The sequence below is a fragment of the Blennius ocellaris genome, assembly GCF_963422515.1.
Source record: "Blennius ocellaris genome assembly, chromosome: 8".
NCBI classification, from domain to species: domain Eukaryota; kingdom Metazoa; phylum Chordata; class Actinopteri; order Blenniiformes; family Blenniidae; genus Blennius; species Blennius ocellaris.
In genome coordinates, this window is record NC_137657.1 from 18,512,844 (window position 1) to 18,534,594 (window position 21,751).

The window sequence follows — 21,751 nt, forward strand, 5'->3', positions numbered from 1 at the left end:
GAGTTGCCATTATTGCAATAGAGTGGTTGCTAGTCATCATAATGTAAACAGTCTCTTGAACAAAAAGCTATTATAATCCTGGGAAATACTTTTTCACCCCGATTTTCTTTTTAATCTTTGTTTTACTCGCATCTGATAACACTGACAGATTTGTGGGGGTCAAGATTTGCTTTAAAGGTTTATGTCAGACCAAATAGGTAGGTTGGTATACTCCTTTTTGTTTTTTTCCCCAAATACTTTAATCTTCATCCCTGGCTATCGCTGTTCAGGGAAGATAGTTCAGTACTTTCACCCAAATAATGTTCCTAAAGACAGGATCTTTCAATCAATATAATGATTCCAATTAGCTATGTTAACTACAACATTTGGCAAAGGATCACAGTAACCATGAAGAACAGGTGTTCCAAGGAAAAGAGTAGGTGATAACCAGGGTGTGATGGGATGGTGGGCATGGGAGGGACAGACCCTCCCCATCTGGTCTTCTCACCCCACCTCATGCGGAAATATTTTTAAAGGGAGTATATGATTTATCTTTCCTGCAAAGTCATTAAATTTACTTCACCAGCAGAGTGGGCCAAATATGTCAAATAAATAAAGCACATTGTCACCTCTCGCATATTGAGAGTGAAACTTACGTGGATCACTTTATACATGCGTGCTGCCGTTTGCCTCATACCAAGTAGATCATTTTGGATAGATGCCAAATAACCCCCCCCCCCCAAACATAAATAAGTAAATAAACATTAAATTGCTGAAATGTGCATGTTTTAGGTGTGAATGTGACGTCCTGGAGTTGTGACCTGTCTGTATAATTTAGCTGAGTTTGGCTTCAGCCAACCCTGAGGTGCATCAAGTGATATAGAAGATGCGAAGATGGATCGGTGGATGGAGCCATAAGCAATGACTGTAACTTATAGCTGGATGAGTCTCGGCAACCAACACATCTGTGACATGTGTTTTGGTAACACATTTTGAACTTTGATGGAATTATTATAAGTAACGAAATTGTCATACATTGCACCCTGGTATCAAACCAATAATAATGTCATTGCCAATTCATCTTAGTCTCAGATTTGTGTTGCGATAGGGTCAAACTACACTTGGGTTCAGCAGGATATTACCAATCACATAAATGAAAACTGTAGACAGCTGACAATGGGCACACCGCCCCTTTGTTGTCATGGTAACAAAACGTATTTTCTTCTAAGATTGCCAATACAATTAGCCTGACAGCATTCAAACTGGCTCTTGGTACAGTGTTAAATCTAATCACATACACAAAACACATCAAGTGGATGTCAATGTTGCCATGTTTGTGCAATTTTTGGACTTAAGCTCCCCCTACTAAAAGGGCTTTATGCTCAAGTTTGGGGTGGAGGGAATCTGGCGACACAAAAGCATTGTGAGAGTCACACATGGAACAGTTTTTCGAATACTTAAAAAGGAACCAGTCAGAGATTTATTTTTCACAATTAATTGATATCACTGACGACAGAGCTCAGAGAATCAAGCTTGTGTTTGAACTTCCGAATTTGAGTCTCTGGTCTGATAGGTTACCACTGTGGATCTTTTGACCCTCAATATCACCGTGGCAGTCCAAAATCAAAATTTTCCATTTTGAATTGGATGTGATGTGAAGGGATTTACACAGACCAATAGCATGATTCCTGATCAGCTGAAACATTTAAATAATAAACTGAACTTGCAAAAGTTTCTACTTCAAGCAGGCAAACCTGCCAAAGAATTACATCGGCATAAATGTAAATATTGCCTTGGATTTTAATGAGTTAGATCAGTGGTTGTCAAACTATTCCGTGTGCACCACCTGAGAAAATATCGAACTCTACAAGACTCACCATTATGGCTAGCCTGAACGCATAATAGCAGAGGCTTACCCTATTAACTATGTATTTATTATTTCTAGACTTATTTTAAACATGAATTTCATATGTTTCATGTATTCCTTAGACAATTTTATATATTTTAAAATTAATTGTATTTAATATATCTATGGCTTCCCCACATACCACTGCAGTTTGATAATCACAAGGTTAGATTATAGTTTAACATGAAAACATGAGAAATAAGCCAGATTGCATGATGTAATAGCTCAGATAAACTTGCCTGTGTTGTGAAAGTTCAATAATCAATACCAACAAATTAATCTATAAATCCACCCATGTTACTTTCAATGTTGTTGAAATCCTGTTACTTTCAACTCCAAGCCAGAGCATATGATTAATGTGATGAATAACATACAGTGTGACTGTCAAGTCATGGCCTGACTGCCCACACAATGGCTTTTTTGGAGATGACTGAAGTTTTCTGTTGGATCAAAATGAGGCAGTAATGAACCCGAAAGCTGTTCGTCATCCACCAAAAAGTTAATTCAGTTTATTTACTCAAACAGAAGCCGTGTTATCAAAGCAGAAATGTACTTAATGTGTGTCATGCAGCCACACTAAGTTGTTTACCACTTTGCACAGAGAGAAAACAGCCATGGAGTTTTTGGTAACCAAGTTGGGACTCTGCTTGTACAGTACGAGAACTGCACAACTGTCAAACTTACATACATACTTAGTAAACTGCATAGCTACTAAGATTGCAAGACTATTGCTGCTTCCAGACCTGCAGATTCTTCCAGCATTCAAGCAACAAAGCACACACCCCCTTTAGGTTGATACAAGGGTAAACTTAAGTCAAGGACCGCAAGTTTATTTTTCAAGATGTCTGCAAGCTAAGTGACATGTTAGAGTAAAACTGTTGATATTTGTTTTATGGCATGTGAACTTTGCTCTACTGTTTAAATGGATTGCTGACACAGTGCTGCTACAGTATCACATGCATGTAAGAAGTAATGCTGATCTTGTGAATGAAATTCAGCGTAATATTTTTGTGCTATCACGCCTTTACATTTGGAATGTTGTTGATTGATTGAAATGCTACAATCCATTTTTTTCAAGGTTAGTGTCATCATATTAAATCAGAAAATTCAGAGCACCAAGGCAACTGGAAAGCAGGATAAAATCAACTGAACCTACAATGAGCGGTGCGACTGAGAAATGCGGCGAAGAATCTTTCATCCAAAACAGGCTCAACCAACCTGAAAAGGATAATTTATCCTCTATTGACTTGTATTTTGGCAACTTTACTTAATTTGAAAAGTGTGTTATTACACTTGCAAATGTGTAACAAATTACAATTGAACTTTTTGCATGGGCATACAGTATAACAAAAAACTAATGTATACCCATATTTCTGTCACAGGGTTGTCTACTATTTCATAGCTTTATTAACAACACCGTCTTTCCCACAATCTCAATGGCCTGACTTTAAAGCGTTGTGTTTGTTAATGCTGCAAAAAAATATTCCAAAGTATTACTGATGAAATAATAAGATGATTAAATCAGGTATTTGGTACGATTTTAGGGAAAAAAGGTTTATTTTTGATATCGATCAACTGCTTTTTCGTCCACCTCTCTAAAAAGTTAATGAGCCATGCTGCAGGATTTTAATGAAGGACTTAAGCTGCTATAACTTGGCTGTTGATGATTAATGAGAGATTTAAAGCTCATTCAACGTTTTATATTATTTTTTACTGATGTCTCCCTTGAGCGGCTTTTAGTGGTTAAAGTTCAACTACTCTTCAAAAAAAGAAGAAAAAAAACACACCATCATGGAGCTGTAACTAGCAAGAGATGCAAGCTGATGGAAATATATATAGATTCAGACACACATGCACGCACACACGCAGAGACATAGATAGCTGTGAATCCATAGCAAGCATGAGAGAGAGAGACAGAAAGACAACAAGTGTGACTGAAAGCAAGTGAGTGAGGGAGAAATTGCCCTTGTGCACCACTTTAGATTCTGCTCACGTTCTGCTCTGTCCCCAGACGTTAAAAGTGTGTCCATAGTTTGGGCGACCGGGGGAGTGATTGGAAATGTCAGCTGACAACAGCACTTTTCACTGACACTCTGAGAACTGGCACAGAGACAGAGAAAGAGAGGGAATGAGGGGGGTTTAGAGAGAGAGAGAGAGAGAGAGGGGACAGAAAGACAAGGATGGAAGGAGGAAATGAGGAGGATGACAGAATGAGAAGGCAGAGGATGGTGCTGGTGGGCAGACAGACACACAAGAAAGTAATGCGTGGTAACAATGGGGATGAGGATGACATTGAAAGAATGTGTGTGTCACTGAGAAGTGACTGTCCTTCCGTTATTCATTGTAACTGCATCCATGAATGAAACGCCTGTTTCTCCACATGTGTTTTGTTGTGTGTGCGCATGCGTGCATTTCGTGTCGGTGAGCGACAGGAAGCTGCCGCTCAGTCCATTTCCGATAGCTGGACACACACACACACACACACACACACACACACACACACACACACACACACACACACACACACACACACACACACACACACACACACACACACACACACACACACACACACACACACACACACACACACACACACACACACACACACACACACACACACACAGCTCCTCCTCCTTCTCCCACAATGACCTTTCCTAAATGTTACTGGCCACTTGGCACACTGACTGGGCCTCTAATGAAACTTTTATTGGCCCCCATTTTTCACCCGTTTTCTGCAGAACGCCTCCAGGGCTGAACTGAAATACAACAGGCCTGAACTGCAGCTGACACACAGAAGGGCCAAGGTATGGAGGGAGCGTGTGTGAGACTTTACATTTTGTTTTCAGTCCCAGTTGTCTTCATTGCAAAATCAACTTCATCAATCAAAAAACGTTGGTTCAATTACAGCTTGGCTTTCTGGGAAATCTGGATTGTTGTGTGCTTGTCCATTCTATGTTGACACAATTTGGCCACATGGGGATGATAAACAAAAAGGTCAAAGTCAGATTCCTCTTGCTCCAGTGACCTACTGTAAGATGGGATATCATTTCAATCAAGGAAAAATGGTAACTACTAACATTTATTGTACATTGTGAAACTTTTATACCATTATTAAGAAAACAGCAACAAATGTATGTTTGACACTCAGTTGACAAGATGACTTGATTGGGTGTTTTTTTTTTCATAATTCGTTAATTAATTTTAATTTAATTTCTCAGTTACATGAATCACTAAACAATATAGTTGGACTAAGGAAACTTTAAGACCAAAAACATGCATTTTTGATATTCCAAAACTACTCCTTGATAGCAGTTCCAGAATCAGAAATTACTGCAGGTGTATCTTCATTATGCCATTTGTTTTGTTTTCTATTTTTATCCTACCTGCTTAAAAAGATCAAATGAAAGCTGCTCTACCAAATTAATCCTATGGATATGAGTTTGATCATTCACAACAGAGCTGTTTATGAATAATTGATAATGTGCCTTGATTAGTTGCACTACCCATCATGTAGATCAGTGTGAGTACTGCTTTTATGAAGAAGTTAAGATGAATAACAGATATGAATCAAATATATTGCAACAGCTGATGACGATGATGATGATGATGATGATGATGAGGATGATGATGATGATGATGATGATTCATCTATCATCCAAATATCTATCCACTTTCTATACTCACTTCATCCAGACTCAGTCACTAATTTCAGCTGCCATTGGGTAAAAGGCGGAAATCAACCTCGACTGCTCACTGATCCACCACAAAACTTACAGAAAGAGTCAAACAATCACACACACATTCACTCTACAAAACAAGGCCCAAGTTTGGACTTGAACACAGGTCATCTTCTTCTATACAGCCTTCACTTTATTTCTGTTGTATGTTGACCTGTCCTACAATCATTACTGCAAGAAATGTTTTGAAATCTCATTAAATCTGTTGATGACTGAGGGGTTTAAAACATCTGCCGATGGACAGAAGGATGTCCTTCTGTGTGTGTGTGTGTGTGTGTGTGTGTGTGTGTGTGTGTGTGTGTGTGTGTGTGTGTGTGTGTGTGTGTGTGTGTGTGTGTGTGTGATGCACTGCGGTGGGGAGCGGATGGGTTTGGCCCAGCTGGGTTGTGTTTTTTCCTCTGAGGAAGAACAGTAGAGGAACACCGAGGTCAAGAGCAAACTGTTGATACTCATTATAAGCTGCTGTTGGACTCACGCAACACTAATTACCACAAGCTGAATTGAACTGAGCAGGAATGAACTCAACTCTGCAGCACTGAAGGGCACAGTGCGGCACTTCTGCAGAGCAAGGACAGTGTCACAATAAAGTGAAGTAGAAAATAAAAGAACTCACGGCTGGCAGAGTTTGATGAGGTCTTGGTCGGTGGTGGCAGGTGGCAGCCCTCTGATGTACAGGTTGGTCTTACTAAGTTGCTCCACGAGCCCTCCTCCATGACCTCCTCCTCCTCCTCCTCCTGTGGTGCCGGGGCTAGGTGGAGCCATGGGCGGAGGATGAGGAGCATAGGACTGCTGCAGAGAGGGATGGAGGAAGACAAAAAGGAAAGGTCACTGTAGGTCAGAGCATCGCTTTCCTTCTGTGCCACGATCACCTCAAATTAGATCAAGTCAAGCTGCTTTCTAATACCCCCATCCCCCCTGCTCACAAAAATATCTTCTATCTAACAAACTCACATCCTTCGTTGTGCATAATCTTTTCCTGTCCCACGCCAATATCTTGATTTGACAGGAAGTGCATCAAATTAAGGAAGCAGGATATGAGAAATTAGCAGTGCTCGGTGATCATGGTAACAGGTTTAATGGCAGGAGCTAACATCGATAACAATAACATGCTGTGATGAATCTTAGCACTGGCTTCCACACTAAGTTCATTTTAATGAAAATGCAATAAACAATCATTTTGAGTCACAGTGACCTGCTTAGATTTGTTGTAGAAATATTTTTTAGAACCTTGAGTAACCTTAAACTGGGTGTACGTGATGTATGTAACAGCAGACTGTATCAGAGCACGAAAAAGACCAGCAATGATCTGAAATCATTCCGAAATTAAAAGAATCAGGAAATCTTATATAACAAGCACTGGACACAATGAAGACAATAACATCAAACAGGTTTGCTCGAACAACTTTGAAACTTCAAGCAACTATACGGTGTGCCAAGTTTACTTCCTAAATTGATAGGTTTTACTAAATCTCTGTCTTACTGTTTTCTATCAGAGAAGAAAACAGGCAATCTGGATTCTAATGTGGGCCTTTATCACCCTTAACTTACTCGAACATTTCCTATTGGCCTCCACTGTCCAATTACACAGCTCAATACTGTCTAAATGGCTTAATAAGATGGCCATCCCTGGCAGGGAAGAAGGGCGGTGCAAGGATTAATGAGTGTCTGGCAGTCATGGTACACCCACCTTTGCTTGCCCACTGCTGTAGGCAAACTATTAGGTTTAACTTTGGAGAAAGTAAACAAGCTTGATGGTTTCTATGACAACGGTGTTCAAAACACAGTTTCTACTGCCTTGATGTTTGGAGCAAAACGGCTCAACCAGCCTTGACAAAGAAATCTGGTCTCAGCACTGGCCCCACTGGTGGAAAAGTGGTTGGAACAAGTTCAAGAGCCTGCTGCAGTTCAGAGTGATCAGAGGGCAGAACTGCTGTGGGTCCTGATGACGAGGGAGAGGTGCAGAGAAAGAAAAGAGCACGGAAAGAAAAGAGAGAAATGACATGGGAAGAGAGTGTGTGTGTGCGTGCGTGCGTGCGTGCGTGTGTGTGTGTGCGTGTGTGCCTCCTGTGTTTGGAAACACGTGAGTGAATGTGTATACAGAAATGTAAGTGAGCATGTGTGAGCTTGTGTGCGTGTGAGTCGGTGTTTGTGATAATGACAGGCTGTCACCACGGTGCAATGTGGAGCCCGAGCCAGCTCTGATATTAATCCATTACCTGTATTTCCCCCACCTGGCACACAATTCCTGACACAAACACAAGCGCACACACCGGTGGCTCAGGGAGACGGCGCTAACAGGATTCAATGCGTGTACAGCAGTGACATGCGGCAGTAAAAAGAGATGATGCCCGTGTCACTTTACAGGCCAGCGCTTCACAATAACAGCCAAGCATTAGTCTACACACAGTTTCCACACACAGAAAAGGATCACAAAGTACACAGATTAAAAAAAGCTACACTGGGTAATACTTTATTTCAATAGCTCTGGCAAATTCTGCTTTACATTGTGGGTGTCTTCCATTTACTGGTTGGTATTTCACCAGAATAACTTTTGATGCACTGTGAAAATATTCCAAGTCTGCAAGCTATTCAAGGATATAACTTTTACTCAATTTAGGGTCTGGAAGAGCTGGAGACAATTCTAACATTCAATAAACAAGAGGCTGCTTTATCCTGGGGAGGTTAACAGCCCATTACAATGTAAACACAGCAGACACTTATTCTCTAACTCACACCTCCAGACATCAAACCCACGGATGCTCAAGTAGAACATGCAATCTCTGCACAGAATTTATCTCAAGCCAAGAATAAAAAGGGATTTCCTCACTGTGAGGCGAGTGTCGATTTATACATACCATGTAGCGTCTACTATAGCTGCATTACAGCAGTATAATAAAGTGTTTCAATATCGATCATAAAGATGCATGTATTTAATATCTGTCTGATCACGATGAGGAAAAAGCTCATGGCTACAAAACCTAAACTGTGTCTCACTCAATGTCAGCCTGTAACAATAGGCTTGTTTACCAACCTCCTTCGACTCATAACGCCAACACAATGTTGATGCAATGTGCCCCACGCACATTAAAGACCTCCAGCTGAAATAAAAGCAATAAATTAAAATAATATACAGCAGAAACATTGTAAATGTGGTGCGAGAGCCACGTAATGTATTCAAACGGAACGGCAAAACTGGACTTTTTCAAATGTTGCAAAGTTTATCTGCGTACATTCAGTCCCACTGCGATCAAGAGGATGAAAGAAAGATGCACGCACGCACACAGACGCACACAAAAATGTACGAATTCTCTTTCCTCTTGCCTCTCTGACACAACACACACCTGATCAAAGGGTCTTACCCAGGGAACCTCTTTCAGCCAATTTGTGCAGCTGTCGGGGTTGGGCTGATAGTGCGTTGTGTATGTAATATGTCAGAGACTATAATAGGGAAATCCTTTGAAACATTAAAATCTCTCTAACATCCACACGTTCTCTCCCTCGCTCACTCACTGACAAATTCGACTCCAGCATCGCTCAGTCTTTTGCTCTCTTCACCTCGATTCCTCCACGTCCCACACGCTCGCTCCATATTTCTACTCTCTCTGCGTAGATTCCTCCTCCCTCACTCCCACTTTCTCTCTTTTAAGGATTAGTTTGCAGTCTCAGTGTGTGGACTGAAGGCTGCCTCTCAGCTGGTATTGTTGACACACTTAGTACAGTGAAGCAGTTCTCACAGTGGGGGAAAAAAAGGCTCAGAGGCAGCGACACAAACTGTCACACAAAGCAAACAGTGGGCTTTTGTAGATTTTATGCACGACTGAGCCTTGAAACAGAAAGACGGCAAAACATTGTTTCGAGGTGTCGTATACGTGCATGTTGTTTACTACCTGATGAGTGTGTTTTGATTAGGTAAGACAATTGATGTGACAGCTGAGGGATGGACAAAGAAGAAAACTAAGTTCTTTATTCAGGATAAACCTAAAAATCTAAAAGCGAAAAGATGACATGCAGACTCTGTGCCAATGCATAATGTAGTTGAGCTGGAAGCTCATATTGCCCCAACACCTTTCAGACGCCATATGTCCAGAGAATGCAGCTGTATTGCGCAGCGGCAGCAAATCGACTCATGCACATGCTTTATTTCTGTTTCACTGTTCACTATAAACGTTTTTCAAAACAGAGCAGATGTTTTTCAGCTGCAGCATTTCTAGAATAGTTTAGATGTTTCATAGCAAAATGAAAAGTATTGTGGCTTGTTCAGCATATCTGTAGCTGTACTTGATTAGAAATGGTGTTTATGCCAATAACGGCACAGCAGCTGGTATTAATCCATTATATTGTGCATTTTCTTAATAACAAAATCCATCAATGGGGTGAAAAAATTGGTTTCTGGTGCAATTAACTGCTTTAAAATGAAGAGCCTGGTGTAGCTGGAAAAAAAAAATACTACCTTCCTACCTGAACATTTTCTTCCCACTGTCCCTCTAAAACAAGAACAAACTGAAGTACAGATATTAGGGAAATGTCAGCCACAAATGAAATGCATAAAAAATTGGTAATAAGTCAACTGTTACTAAATACTGGCATTTACATATATTCACGAATGAATTTTACGGTTCAGAGACATAAGCTCATTTGGTAAAAATAGACCTTGCACATGACACTTGAACATAGATCAGTAAGCTTCTGCACCTGGAAGACAATATTGTTTTTCTTTTAAATGTAACTTATCACAATACATATTTCCAGAGCATGCACTCTATCTATACAGAATTCACAGCAGCCGACACAGCAAAGTTCATTCTCATAGCTTTGTTAAATATGACAATTTTAATGGTTGACAATGGAATAATGTCACCTGCGAGGATGAAGGTGTACTTTACTCTCTCTAAGGGACAATTTGTGATACAGCCCGCAGTAAAACATATATAAAAGAAAACATATTTCATACAATACATGCAAGGACACATCTATTTAAAATTAGTGAGCTGACCAGTGGTGGTTGTAATAAAAGAGTTCTTGTACCTGTTGGATCTGCACATAATTAGACTAAATGACGGATTTGATGGTAACAAAAGGTCAAGAATGCCTCATTCTTTTCCAAGGTTCTCATCTTGTGTACATCTTTCAGTTTTTTTTTTACATCGCACACAGGTATAAATGGAAAGACAACCACTGCTACTCAGTGTCAACATGACATTTGGCTTGCTCCCAGTTTTTTTGGGTTTTTTTTTTTTTGTGGATTAGTGTGGATGAGTTGCTAATGAAGAAACATTAAATGAAACATCCAAACTTTGATTATTTATATTCCTCCAATTAATGAACCATAATTCCATGGAAATGAACTCATCAGTTACCATTCATTCATTAATCAGCTTCTTTTCTCGCTGTGTTCCCATTCCAATCTTTCACTGAGTAATCAGGGATAAGGTACTGCACAATAAAACTCAAATGTAAATACAGAACCTGCAGCCAAACATACATGTATACACACACACAAACACATGCACGCACGCACGCACACACACACACTCACGCAAGTATAGCCTTCAGTGCTCTGCTTTATTGTGCCTTAACAATCCTATTTAACAAACAATAAGAAGCTCCTGGAAAACCCACAAATAGGCTCGACATTAACACATCTTTTGTGCAGATCAAACGTATCTGCATTCATTGTGAGTCCATTAGGGAAGGTGGGAACAAAAGAAAAACTGATATCCAAGTGCAGATGTGGGAGGTGTTACATCGTCTCGCTGAGAGATTAATTTTTTATGACAGGGAAAAAAGAGGGAAAGAGAAATGGCTGATGAAATGAAAGGTAAAAAAAGAGGAACATACATGAGTGTAAGGGGAAAAAACGACATGGAGGAAGAATGTGCAAGAGAGAGTGTGCTGGGTTGTACAGGTCACTTCGGATGCTTCCTGAAACACAGAGGAAAGAATGCGGGGGCTATTTTTGGGTCCAACACTGAGGTTGTCTCTTTACTCTCCGAGCGTCCAAACACAGAAGCGGAAATGTTGAAGGAAGCACTTTTGAATACATCACAACTGAAACATGGCCGCCAATATATTCTCCTCATTCGGAGATTAAGAAAGCATGTACACTAACCTTAGACTATTGCACCAGATAGAAATAATCTTTTAACATATTTATAGACATTATTATTTTTGCAACCACCTGTTCCATTCTTTAATTGATCCAAAGAATTAAGAAAGCAAAGAAATAAACACACTAAAATTGAATAACGGCCAGAGACTGAATACTGAAGTAATCTAATAAAAAGGCGTAGAATTACTCAGTCATTACATTTTTTCTGATAATCCTCCAGCCATAAAATCGAAATCAATCCAGGGTTTAATGCCATGCACAAGTACAAGCAGTTGCGTTGGATACAGGCCTAATGATATCAACTACTGGAAGGATACTTGTCCGTTTCTGAGTGTCACTGTAAGGCATGTGTGGGCTTGAGGTATAGCCTTCACTGTGATTGGTCTCGAAGGTAAATAATATGCCAGGGGAAATCACACCACAGAGGTATTCAAGAAAACTATTTCAAGTCCAGTTACATGAGGTGTTATACATTTCTGGCAAAGAATCTGCAGGTCGTTGTAACACGATTGCAGCTCACAATAGGCTATGTGGTATTTTCATTGTTAATGTAAACTGCTGAAAGCAACTGTTTGAAATGATGGAGCAACACCTTTATTAGCTCTGATTGCCTCGCATTGTCAGAAACATGACTAGATGATGATGATGATGATAATGATGATGATGATAATGATGGGCCTGCAGCTAATTCACTCTGTGGTTCTCTCACAAATTGAAGGTCATGCCATTTCTTTTGCCAGAAAGCCAACTATTTTACTGCACTAGTTAGGCAGCTGTGCTACGTATCAATGCACAAAAAATTGACGCTAATAAGAGTTCACTGCAACACTTGATCATTCAGTTTAACGATTTTAATAGGATATCATCAAAGCTCATGTGAAAATCTCACCAGCATAAATATAACAGTGAATAACGCTATTAACAGAATTAGCAGATGAATTTACATCCTTAACAGTATGTTCACTAACCCAAATTATTTTCTTACCGGGCAGATAATGAAAAATATTATTTAATGATGGGCTTTGTGAAGCTGTGGTAGTACTCGCCTCATTACTATGCCCCTGTGTGTCACCGGACCAGTACATACCAGGCAAACCACTATATTTTATGAGTAATACTAGATTTAACTACACCCTTGAGCTAAAGTAGTATAATTATTGTAATTTATTGCTCTTTACATTTGCAGAAAGTCGGGAAAGAGTGAAGATCCAGTTTAACCAGGGTGTCTGTAAGTTTCATCAGCTTAGATGTAAGATCACCGCCAGGTCAATCGGGATGGAAAAAGTTCCGCTTAAATTAAAATGCATAAAGTGAACTGATGAAAATGTAGTCTGCATGACCTATTTATTATGATATAACTATGATGTTTCAACCAAAGACCACAGAATTGGTAATAATTTTTAAAAGCCAGTTAAGATTAAATTCATAGACATATAATTGACTCCTAAAAAATCCTCACCGTTGAGCCAAAATGTTTTCTTTGTCTCACAGAACATAATCCCTCTGTGTAAGTGTGGGTTCCCGTAAAACAAAGCTTTTTCTCCAGCACTTTAGAGCCACTTTTTGCTGATGCTGCATTCTGCCTTTTCATCTCCTCACTATTACATCTCAGGTACTTCTACTTTAATTGTCACTCGTCTCTTACATTAGCTCTCACCTCTGTTCTACTTTCCTCTCCTATCTCATAACTGTCTCCTTCCCGTACAACACCTTCCGTCTCCTCAGAAGATCAGGTTGCCCAAGTTGCTTCCCGGTGGAACGTTGTGTCCCAGCCTTATCCCGAACCATCCCTCTTGCTAACATCCACAACAATGGGATCAGCAACACTTGGTCTGTTATAAACACCTTGCACAAACATCCCAGAAGAACGTCCAGTTAGAACTTGGTGCTCACCGATCTTGTGAGAGATAAGGAGATGATCGAGAGAGTCTGTGGTACGTTCATAAACTCACAAGGAATTCCTGCGGCTCGGTTTTTGAGGAGGTCAGAGAGGAAGACAGTTAGAGGAAGTGCAGGCTATGTGTGAGTTTGCAGGCGATTTAACTCAAGATTGATTTGAATTTGCATTAGCCTGCCCAGCTATTGTTCTTGGGATCAGGTCTGAGTGAGTGTTTGTGTGCAGGGTTATGGGAAATGGTGTAGGAGGCACGGGGGTCTACAAAATGTGAGCTTATGCAAATAATGTTTGGTATTTGGGTAAAGTCTGAACAGATTTAGGAGTACACCGTGTAACTTTACTCCTTAAACTGAAAATGATTTTGGTGCAAAGCCTGCATGAGTATCTGCAGTTCCAGAGAAACTGCAGACTGCCCAGATACAGACAAGATGGGTTCAAGGTCTTGTATTACAATTTCTTTCACTGAAACAATACAGATACTTGTGAACATTAAGAGGGTAAGGCCGTTCAGTCAAAAAAACATCCATGTCAGGCTAAATGGTGACTATAAATTATCAGTTTATGTGAATGCATGAATGTTAATTTCTTTGCGTTTGCCATGGGATGAACTTGCAATGTGTCTGGTGTGAGCCGGGTCCCGATGTTGGAATGACAACATGTTTTATAAAGACGCATAAAATAGCTTGACAGAGGCTGCCTCCCCACCTGCAGCCGTGAACGGACAACTCGACCATGGACAGTTGTCGTCAGCTGTGCTGTGAAGCTCCACGTTAGTTCACTTTTATAATAATTATCAACAAATTATTTCCACATTTTTCCACATAATTCACTTATTATAATAAGTCGTCTAAATGGGAATCATCTATCTGGGATGACACAGCAAGCTCTCTCACGTCCCAACGTTACCATAATTGCGAAATGCAGATGTTACAAATGGGCAGATATTTATTTTGTACAGTGAAAAGAATATGTTGGCAATGACTATGATCCGGGGTTTTGCTAATCCATTAATATTTGATGTTGTTAGATGTGGAGTAATAGAGTAGCTACACCAGTGTCCTCCCTGAGAGACTGGATGTCGGGGACTTTTCTTACCATGTCTGATCTTGTGCTCGTTGTGCTCACAAGTGCCAGAAAATAGTTGCTGTGACCAGCTTAGGTGTATTTACCATGTGCACAGTTTAACTGAGAAAATTGGGAAAGCATGTGAGGAAAAAAAACAAAACACTTATTTTGTGAACAACTGCAAAGCTCACAGGACAAAATCTAACAATTTTTTTTCTCAATAATTTCCTATCAAATGCACTTATTGGTCTCATGGCCACAGAGAAATATTTCCATGGTTCATTCTGCCAATGTCTATATATCATATTGAGCACATGTTGTACTTGTGTGTTGGCTCTTATTCAAGTCCTCTCCTGAGCCATGTTTTTGCACGTGTGCTGACTTTGCTGTCCGCAACAATTAGACCACACAACATATCAAACTGCAATAAAGTCGCTGAACTTAAAAAAAACAATGTGTTCCTGATCGATGTCCAGGAGAAACATTCCATTGTATTTTACTTCAAAACTCACCCCAATGATTTTATCTCTATTACCCCCACCAAAAAAAACCAAACAAAATAATACTTATGATACATTTTTCTGTCTTAATTACATGACCTCTAGCATGTAAGTTAAAAAAGCGGGAAAAAACATGCATATTGAAAAGAAGTGATGCACAAAGCTCTTTTATTATGGATATTTATGCAAATGCAACCTTAGTTTATTCAAGAAAGTCTCTCTTGCTCCTCCTCTCATTGCCCCCTGGCCAGTGTTTCAACTCAGCAGTATGCAAGATGAGCAGTGGCAGGGCTCAGCAATCGTGATTGGTTTAATGTAGACCTATACATGAGGGTAAATTATGGACGTTTCATTGTTCTTCCATGACCCCTTCAAAGTTTAAAATGAAGTAATATTAAATATTGCAGAGCTCTATCAGCAGTGGCTCCAGTTCTTTGTCACAGCTAATGAACTCTGGATGTGCCCTTATAAGGTGCACTGTATATTCCTATCTGTGGCTTATCATCCAGCAGCGTTTCAATCTACCTTTATCTTATCTTTTCCTCCTTGCATATTAAATCTCATCATGCCCTCCTGTGTCCCTCACCTCTCCACTGTTTTTGTCAGACTGGTTTGCATTTCTCTACCTTCTACGTTTCAACTTTCCCTATCCTCCAATTCCTCTGCGACCAGCACCCTCTGCCCTCTTTTATTTTTCCTCGTCTGTCATCTCTTTTCCTCCTGTCTCATCTTTTCCTCATGCCCACACTTCTTCTATCTGCTGTGCCCCTCCCCTCCAACACTGTGCAGGAGATTAAAATATGAGGAAACAATCAAGCTCCTACTCATTTGCATATGAACAGGGAGGCCGACAGGCAACTGCAGACATGACAACAGAGCCCTGGAAATCCACAGCAGAGGTTTTTTTTTTTTTTTTCATTCTTTAAATCCCAGGAATGACTTTTTACCGTATTTTGTTGAATGAGAGAGAACAATCCTTTGCCAGTCTTTTCAGGCAGTCGAATTACCATCAGAATAAGAGGGCACAAGAATACGATAGAATGCTTATATAGCGCCAGGTCAAAGAATGGTGACTATAGAATAAGTGTGCAGACAGAATAATGTTTCACCACACCAACAATGAGCAGCTGAAAAGATTTGCTGTCCGTGTGTGTGGATGCACAGGCTTGGCTATGTTGGGTTCATCTTCTCACAACAATAAGAGGCTGAAGGATAAGGAATTACCATGTGTGCATGTGTCTACGCCCGTCCACTCTCATTAGCAAATCAATTAAATGTCACTATAAGCACAATCACATCACAGGAGTGGACATACAGTACATTACTCAGGCAGGTACTACATTTTTACATCATAGAAACAAACAACCAAACAATAATATGTCTTGCTGAATAGACTTTGAAATGGGAAAAAGCCAAAAAACACACGCGCACGCACACGCACACGCACACGCACACACACACACACACACACACACACACACACACACACACACACACACACACACACACACACACACACACACACACACATTTTAATCTGCAGGAAAACACAAAAGCAAAAGTCGATGTGAACACATCCTGAAAGTATTCACACCATCCACTTGGTGGTGAATGGATGGCGATGGCGATGAAGTACTTTGATTAGAAATCTTCAGGTATGACAGTTGCTCGATTGTAACTTGGTACATTGGTATTTGGAGCTAATCTCAAAAGTGGGCACAAAATAAATCATCATAAGTTTGTAAAATACATTTATGTAGAGTGAAAACTGAGTTATAAAACCGATTAAACTGCTGTAACAAAAAATATCCCGTTTGTCCCGGGGCTGCTGAGAATGGCCTTGTTGAGGAGTAACAGTGGACAAGGAAGCAACTGCAGTTTATTAGGGATTTTAGGCTGGACCAGAGCACACACTGTTCTAAACCTACATCGTAAATGTTCAGTCAATGGCTTCCCGAAAGTGGACATGAGCCCTTGCAGTGGTTTTAGTACTAATTCATCCCTGTTCTTCATGTATAGCCTGAGCATTAGTGACCTTCTGGTTTTGTTCATTGTGCAAACCTGTACAGATTTCCAGAATGGATCGATGAAATCATATTCTATTGGTGGGCTTATGATCATGTTTTCAATTTTGTTTCACAGGTTAAGGACAACTCTGCCTATCTTTTCTCCTGCATGGTGGCCTCTTAAAAATGTTCTATATCAAGCAACAATACTGACTCTTTAATGAACTAAATAGTTACAAAATGATTCCCCACTTGTTTTTATGGAAACTGCTTTATTTTATGATATTTTCTTGCCCCTGTTCCCATTTTGCTGCTGCTATGAAATTTAAACCGAGCTAATACTTTTCACGAAGTGTTAAAACAATCTCACGGAGCAAACAAGAGGAAGCTGTCATACATGATTACTCGACACAGATGATTAAAATGGTATGATTTTGCACGGTTTCGGCATAATTTACTAGCAATTTTGCTTTCAAGAGAAACAGCGTTGCACTGAATCCATGCAGTCCTGACTAATGCAGAAACGAGGACCAATATGCTTCTCCTCCTCAGATTGACCGGGTCTGATTTAAACACACTTATCTTTACCTCGTCTGCTCTGAGGGTCACTGACCATTCATTATTACTCTACTTCTTTCCTTCCTTCACTCTTGTCCCTCGCTTCTTCCTGCTTCCCTCCATGCTCTAATTAAATTCCTCCATCAAATCTAGGAGGGGAAAATATTCACGGAATGAAAGAAGAGAGTGAATCGAATGAGAAAGGGATGAAAAGAGGAAGATATCAGAGCGTAGGATCATATCGAGTGGAATTCAAGCAGGCTGACTGAGATCGAATGGAGATCTGAGCATTTCTAGAAGGAAAATCTATAACACGGTATGCGAACAAAGGTACGGCTGTCATTTTTATTTCTCAAGTGGAAGATTATACAAAAAAACAGTAATATAAACTGAGGGGAAAAGATGTCCATACACGGAGCCAGAATAGAAAGGAAGAAAGAAGTTTGATATGTACATGGAGTCTGCAAGGATTAATTATTATTAATTATTTGACACTTTGGTGGAGACCGTGTTCACTTTACAGCTGAAATACAACTCACTAATATCAAATGAACTGCAATCCCAGAACATGTTAATTGACGAAGGGTTGTGGCATAATTTATCCACAGCAGATTCCACTCGATTCAATACAGAATCAGCTTGAATTAAATACAGTTTAGTTTCTGAACCATTTCAACTCTTCTGTCCTCGTGAGAGATGATCCACAGCGGCTCACATTCATAATTCAGAATGCAGGGTTGAGTCATTCAGATAAGGAAGAGACATGGTGCACCCATTTAAAAAACAAGGGCTGAGCAGGTAGAGCAGCAGTCAATGTATTCACCGATCATAACCCTGACACTGTGAGCGCTTTGATTGATTTAAAGGCCCGATCAAATTACCTGGAAAAGGTTAAAAGTATCCATTACTGGCTAACATGCTTTTGCTATCGAACAGAGAGCGGGAAAAAAAGGTGCTGAGCCACATGGAGCAACAATCGAGCAGAGCTGTATCCTGGAGGCATCAATACACTGAAAGATTAAGCGGGAAACCATATCATGAGAAATACCACCTCAACCATTCTTTTCTGGTAGAACACAGAATTGCTTCACTTCAGCTATTGATAGACTTTACAACTTTAGTGATAGTTTAAACACCCGAGCTACAATACTGCATTTAAAATCCAAATTATAAAATATCAAACTGCTTTACGGAGAAATCCTTCAACAAGCTTTCAGATGTTGTACAAGGACACAAAGTGGTGGTGAGGTGATTAAAAAAACAAAACAAAGAGGACTGTAGAGAGAGTAAAAAAACAGAAGCAAAGAGAGGCAGGGCAGGAAGAACCAGGTTTGACAAAATGTATGATGGTTGGCAAAAGAGAGAGAGAGAGAGAGCGAGAGAGAGAGACAGCGAGAGGAGAAGAGAATAGCAGAGGAAGGAGAAAAGGCCACCAGAGAGGTCACTTCTGCTGTTAATAATTTATCCTTTAAAAAACAGTCTGAGGCTTTAATTGGTGCTGCGGCTAATCCTGAACACACACACACACACACACACACACACACACACACACACACACACACACACACACACACACACACACACACACACACACACACACACACACACACACACACACACACACACACACACACACACACACACACACCTCGGGGAGTCTCTCAGCAGCTGTGTTCCAGCTAAATTGGCCACAGTGTAGTGGCGATGGCAGCGAGTCCCCTCCAGGTATAACACAGTCAGCCAAAACAGCAATATCAAGCCTGCCAAACCCGTCTCATGAATCTGGGCGTGACACGTCTCAGTGTCTCACGCTCACTGTCACGCTCTCAAAAGAAATCTTACAGCAAATCAAAACGACAAGACGTTAGTCCCCCCGGTACGGTTGTTAGCTAGATAAACACTCAGCTCACTCCAGTTGTAATCTACATTCAGCTAAGGCCAGAGAGATGCTCTGAAAAGCAGTGGCGCCTGCCTGCATGACTTGGATTAAAGTCATTTATGTGATTTTCATGATTTAAAGCTTGACTTAGTGGGAACAAAAATGACAGATTTTGAATGGAATTACCCTTTTCAAAGACACAAAGCCATACCACAGTTTGAACGATGGGAAGAAAATAATAAGGTTAGGTCGTTATTGCAATGTCACAACCACAGATTCCAAATTTGGACTTATCTTTTATTTGAAAGAAAGCCTTTTGAAACAATCTTCTCTCGGACAATACATTATCTTCAAATGACTTACAGGCCAGACAGGATCAATCAAGACATGCAAAGAACAATAAGAGGAAGAAACTTCTCTCTCTATTTAATTTTAATAGCTTGTTTGAAAAGAAATATAAAATGATACACTTATTTATTGCCACTAAATATCCTGCAGATTAAGAATAACCCACATAAATGTCATGCTAATTATTTTACATTCCTTTCTTCCAACATTGCCTTTTCGAAGCAACGTCTCGCCGGAGGCAATCTGGCAGCATTATATCTGCATCTGAAGGTCGATGAGCACATTTAAAGCCCCCAATACCCTACCATCACACATCAGCTCGGGCTCTGTAGGTAAGATAAGCACTTTGGCCATGAGCTGATCCAAGGGGAAACCCCCCTATCTGCATCAAATCACCTCTCACATAATAGATTCTCCTTCCATCTAAAATGGAGACATTGTGTCCCTACACAAAATAGCACTTACAACATGACTTAGTGAGGGTTTTATTTTTTCTTAACCCTTGTCCTGTTCGGCAGCTTAGGCAAACAACATTATATGATTGAGAGCCTTCCGGTGTCAGAACAGTTTATGCTCTTGCAACAGGAAGAGACTTCTTAGTGAGGGTTGTAACCTGGACATTACTCACAGAGCAAAGTAAAATCGAAATATTTGTGTATTAGCTGCATTTTGCTCAGTTAAGATGAAGATCTTGGGATATAAGATCTTCATATTTATAAATGATAACATATTTTATCATTCAATGCACAGGGTGACAATGTTAAACCACCAAAATCAAACATGAATGTGGGACACTGGTGGTTGTATGATGGTGTAGTGCTACTTGCCCCAGGGGATACCTCAGTTTACTCCCACAGCACAAAAACGTACATTTGAGGTGAATTCTTCACTATAAATTGCACCTGTGTGAAAGAGTGTGCGCAATTGTCTGTCTTCTAGTGTGATGAACTGGTGACCTGTTCAGGGTGTACCGTACCTAATGGTTCAATTTCAACTGGGATCAGCTCCAGCACCCCGCAACCATAAGTTAGACGGACGTTTACTGGCAGTTATACAGACTTTTTATGCTGCGTTAACAAACACGTCTATTTTGTAATTCTATTAAAAAGCAAAAACATACTCTTGACCTTGACAGCTCGGTGGAGTTTGGTCCGACTATCCCATAACCACTGGGCTGATTAAAGAAAAATAAAACAATGCCTTGAAATATTCAGACCACATCCTATTTAATCGGAATCCATGAATGTGGTCCAAATGTTTTCCTACAATGTTTCCGTGCATGTTCTGGTGTTACTTTCATGCTGTACTGATATTTCATCTGATGCTACATTAGAAACAGCACAGCAGAATGGACACCACCCATCACAGCATATTGGCGAAACATTTGTTCTCACTTCACAGTCAGGAAATATTGACAGTGTCACTACTTCCCCTGTAACTGACAGTGAATGCATATGTGTCAAACACACACAACTGTAATTATAAGTATTTCATTGTTGGTTGTCTGCACAGGCACACATAAAGATGCAGTGATCTGTCACGGAGGTTGAAGCCACTTTAAATTTATACAACAGATGTTATCAAGAGTACATTTTTTAAGCCACAATGATGCGTGACAGAATGTCATTACTGTGGTTTACCAATAACCTACGATATGTCACCTCCAAATCCGGAATATTGTGAAATGCATGTCTACCTTGAGAATTAGATTTCCAAAGTGAGATAAAAACTAGTCCGAGAGTTGCCACAGTCCAAAATCATCCA

The 21,751-nt window shown here is 40.2% G+C and overlaps 1 protein-coding gene across 2 annotated transcripts in view; it reads right to left on the minus strand.

Annotated features, from left to right (window-relative positions):
* The window catches only part of LOC308133495 (RNA-binding motif, single-stranded-interacting protein 3-like), a 121,280-nt gene that overhangs the window by 80,554 nt on the left and 18,975 nt on the right, over positions 1-21,751 (minus strand). For both annotated transcript variants that reach the window (XM_080500891.1, XM_080500890.1), the window contains exon 2: positions 6,239-6,414. In XM_080500891.1, the coding sequence (XP_080357017.1) occupies positions 6,239-6,414 (176 nt within the window). The remainder of the gene's footprint in view (positions 1-6,238; positions 6,415-21,751) is intronic.